The sequence below is a fragment of the Mus pahari genome, chromosome 14, assembly GCF_900095145.1.
Source record: "Mus pahari chromosome 14, PAHARI_EIJ_v1.1, whole genome shotgun sequence".
Taxonomy (NCBI): Eukaryota; Metazoa; Chordata; class Mammalia; order Rodentia; family Muridae; genus Mus; species Mus pahari.
The window spans coordinates 45053746-45057854 of NC_034603.1; the positions used below are offsets into that span (position 1 = coordinate 45053746).

The 4109-nt window shown below is 44.4% G+C and overlaps 1 protein-coding gene across 3 annotated transcripts in view; it reads left to right on the forward strand.

Moving 5' to 3' along the window:
• The window catches only part of Ssh2 (slingshot protein phosphatase 2), a 228658-nt gene that overhangs the window by 120257 nt on the left and 104292 nt on the right, over positions 1-4109 (forward strand). The window contains exon 1 of one of the 3 annotated variants that reach the window (XM_029545599.1): positions 926-1197. The exons of the other annotated variants lie outside the window; for them this stretch is intronic. Coding sequence (XP_029401459.1) covers positions 1142-1197 — 56 coding nt within the window. The 5' untranslated portion in view covers positions 926-1141. Of the gene's footprint in view, positions 1-925; positions 1198-4109 lie in introns of those variants that run through there. 3 annotated transcript variants of the gene reach the window in all.

The following is a 4109-nucleotide window of genomic DNA, read 5'->3' on the forward strand; positions in this document are numbered from 1 at the left end:
GAGAGAGAGAGAGAGAGAGAGAGAGAGAGAAGAGATACTAAAAAACACTGGTTCCCAAAGTATTTGCCCTGGTGTAAGACTGGAAGAGCAAGAGGAGAGCTAGAGGAGGATGAGGAGCTTGCAGGGTGCTTTGGTGTACTGGCCCTTCTGTAAACCAAGACCTGAAACAGAAAGAGGCTCCTTTTACAGAGCTAGTTCCTGATCAGGTGAAAGGCACTGTTCAGCCCACTGCAAGGAGCATGGGAAGGGCTTAAACCTTGTAAGGCATCAGAGAATGCCCTTTGGTGGGAAACACCTTAGATGGAAACACGGGCCATCTTCGAAAACTGCCGACACCTAGACCTCAGTCCAAAGGCATTAAAATTTAATTGGTCCAATGTGTAGTTTGGGCATTGGGATATTTAATCTTCACAAATTGTACATACAACTAAGGCTGTTGAACCCTCTATATTTATTTTCAAGGGTTAGCAGATTTTTGTCCACATTGTAAAGGTAGCTCTCTCACACACTATAATCTCTCTAGTTCCACCTTGAGGACCCAAGAAAACCATTGATAAATATTTAACTTGTGAGACCTTTTAAAACTTTGAAGACCATTCATAAACTTGGTTTGTTTGCAGTACAGTGCATAGAGCTGGTTAAGAGGCTACAGTGCATAGATCTGTTTAAGATACCGTACTTTTCAGTTGAGCATTCGGAGTAGAGAAATTTTCTCTGTCCATTACTCTCCCTTCACCCACGCTGCCGTCTCCGTAGCCCCCTTACCCAGGAGGCCCGTACGCGTTGAGGGATCCTCGTGGGCGCTAGGAGCCCCGGGGCGGAGCGTCGGCAAGGCCCACCCTCCGGACGCTCTAGACCGCCCCGCCCAGGCGCCCCGCCCCGGACGCGGGTGGGGGAGGGCTGCTGGCAGCGCTCGGCTGCCCAGACTACTCAGAGGAGCCCCGGGGCTTCGGCGGCTGCCTCGGAGCTCCCGGGCGGACCCAGGTCAGCCGCCGGGAACCAGCGTCTCGGGCCCAGGTTATTCCAACGCCGGTCCAGGATGCGGAGCTATTCAGTGTGAGTCGACTTCACGACCCTGAGCACTTTGGCCGGCGAAAGGAAAGCGCCCCCTGGCAGCACCTGCAGCCTCGGTGGCCCCGACATGATCCCCTACTTCTCTGCCAATGCGGTCATCTCGCAGAACGCCATCAACCAGCTGTGAGTCCTCCTCTGTAAATGCTCAGAAAGTTGGCTTTTCCAAGCGGCTTTTCCAGACCTTCTGGGGCGCGAATTAGCGAGCGAGGGCGAAAGCGCAGCATGCTTGCTGCGAGGTCTAGATGCATCTGGTCTGGATGGTGGGGTGGAGGTGTTGGGCGATTTGTGGAGGCATTGAGTGTCCCGGAACCTAGTAAACAGATGAATCTTTTGGAAGAATATCGGTGAACCTTGAGGGAATCTAAAAATGGATTAACCTCTTAGACATCTATGGAGACTGAGTGACTGCCGAACTTTGTAGCACGCGAGACTGGGGAGAATGGTTGATAGAATCAGAATAGCGGCAGAAATGTTTCAAGGGTCCTGCTGGCAACCAACTTACTGTGGTACTGAGTCTTATTTAAGTTTGCATTTGACTATACGTTTCTGTTATGGTTCACACAAAGAAGTTCATGCTGCTGTAGTCCGAAGTTATTTCAGAAAATTAGATTTCAGTAGTTTTCTTTTAAGACCTCCTGACTAGTACATACAACACAAGCCTTCCTGTACTCTTTGAATCACTCAAGAGCAGGATTCACACGCATCTTTAAATCGTCATTGTTTTTAAAGTCAGGCTGTTACTCCTTTCCGTTGTGGTTTGCCTGCTTCTAAGAGCTGTGTGCTGAAGCTTGTGGTTAATCTCACCTCACAGTTATAAAGTCGGAAGTAGAGGAACTCCACCAACTCAAACTCTGTCTTTAATCCAGAGGAGAGCTTTAAGGTTGCTTAAGATAGTAGCAGTTTTAGTTTGAGTTCCTTCTAAACTGTCTTCAGAGGAATCACCTGCTGAGATTTCCCTAGGCCAGCCCCAAACAGGGTTGCTACCATCCCTCTCCATTTAATGTCTAGCAAAAACTTCATTATTGCTTATTAAAAGCACAGAGAATAGCGTATATAAAGTGATTTGTATATACACTCATACCTAATTTACTATTTTAGTTATTGATAAACTGTTTTATCCTCCCAATTGAATTAAACGGATTTACGGTTCATATTTTTCCTTTACGTTGATCATGGTGGAACTCCTGAGAAAGATAGCAGAAGGGGGGAAATGACTTTACTGCCCAGTTCACTAAAGTCTGCACACTAGACTACCCAACTCTAAAGAGGTGAGAGGGGATAGACTGAAAGAGGAGGAAATGAGTGAATAATCTGAAATTTAATAACCACGCTCAAATGAATAGTTTTATCAGTACTTCAGGAAAGGGGGCAGTGTAAGACCCATCCATGAACAGTAAATGGGTGAGCAAAATGCCCTACATGCATACACTGCAACGTTATTCCAGTTCTTAAAAGAATATCCTGGAGCTGAAGCAATGATTTCACAGTCACCAGTGAGGAGTATGGCTTGGGGAAGTTCCCACACTCGCTTCAGCTTCCTCACTACCACCTGTAACTCCAGCTTCAGGAGATCCAAGGCCTCTAGCATCTGCACATACCTGCACAAACACAGACAATTTAAAATAATAAATAAAAATATTAAAAACAAATCTTAAAAATACTGTCTTTTTTTAAAAAGGAAATTTTAACATATGCTAGAACATGATGAACTTTGAAGACATTGTACTAAATGAAGTAAGCCACAAAGAACAAATACTCTGTGGTTCTATTTGTATGGCCCCAGATCCAGAACTTAAATGTTGTTAAACTTGAGAGAGGAGTATTTTTAATACTAGTGGAATCAAAAGGTCTAGATACCTTTTCCTACTTATTAATATGCTTGGGAGAATCATTTGACTTTGTTTTCTTCCACTGTAAAATGGGAATTCAATACAACAGATCTCCCTTTCTCCCTGTTCTTTGTCTCAAGGGTAAATTTGTGCTGGTAATTCCTTAGTAGCTCAGAAGAAATCATATAGTTAGCTAACACTTTGCAAAACTGTAAGTCCCTGTAACAAAAGTGAGTTAACTGAATTTAATAATAGCTAACAGCTGCCACCTATGGACCGCTTGTCACTGTGCTGAGTTTAATGTGTGTTATCTCATTTAGTCATCACGGGAGTCCTGTGAACTACTTTGTTGTGTTTACAGTAATGAGACTGGAGCTCAACGCCACACTAATAAGTGACAGAAACTCCTTAAGATCCCCATCCAGTTTTTTTAATCACTATAAAAATGGTATTTTGTGTTAGTAACTGCAGGGTCACTTTTGAGACCCATAGTAAAGATCTTTGCTGAGTGATGCTAAGGTGGGATGATAAACTTTTAAGCAATTTTTGGAATAATCTCTTCCTATTTTGTTTCTTTAAAGAGAGAGTGTCTAGCTACATATTCCAACCTGAGCCCAAATTCACAGTCTTCCTGACTTAGGCTCCTGGGTAGTAGGTGCCACTATCAAGGCAAACTTTAGGATTTGTTTATTTTGAGACAGGGTTTCATTATGTAGCCTTGTTTGCCCTGGAACTGCTATTAGACCTGCTATTAGAACTGCTATTATTAGTCTTTGAACTCAGAGATTCTCCTGCCTCTCCCTCGTGAGTGCTGGGATTAAAGGGGTGTGGTGCGATGCCTGGCCCTAATTTTTAGGATCTTTCTCCCTTTTTTCCTGTCCCTTGTCTCTCATCTCTCATCTCTCTGACTCTTTCTTGCAATGCTGGAGATTAGACACATGCTAGGAAAGCACTCGGACACTGAGTTCTAGCGTACACACCTCACTTTATTCTTAAGAGAGGCTTGCTGTTGTTCTGACTTCTAAACTACACATAACTAGTATTGCTTTGGATATATTCATTAAACATTTACAGCCGGGCGTGGTGGTGCATGCCTTTAATCCCAGTACTTGGGAGGCAGAGGCAGGCAGATTTCTGAGTTCGAGGCCAGCCTGGTCTACAAAGTGAGTTCCAGGACAGCCAGGGCTACACAGAGAAACCCTGTCT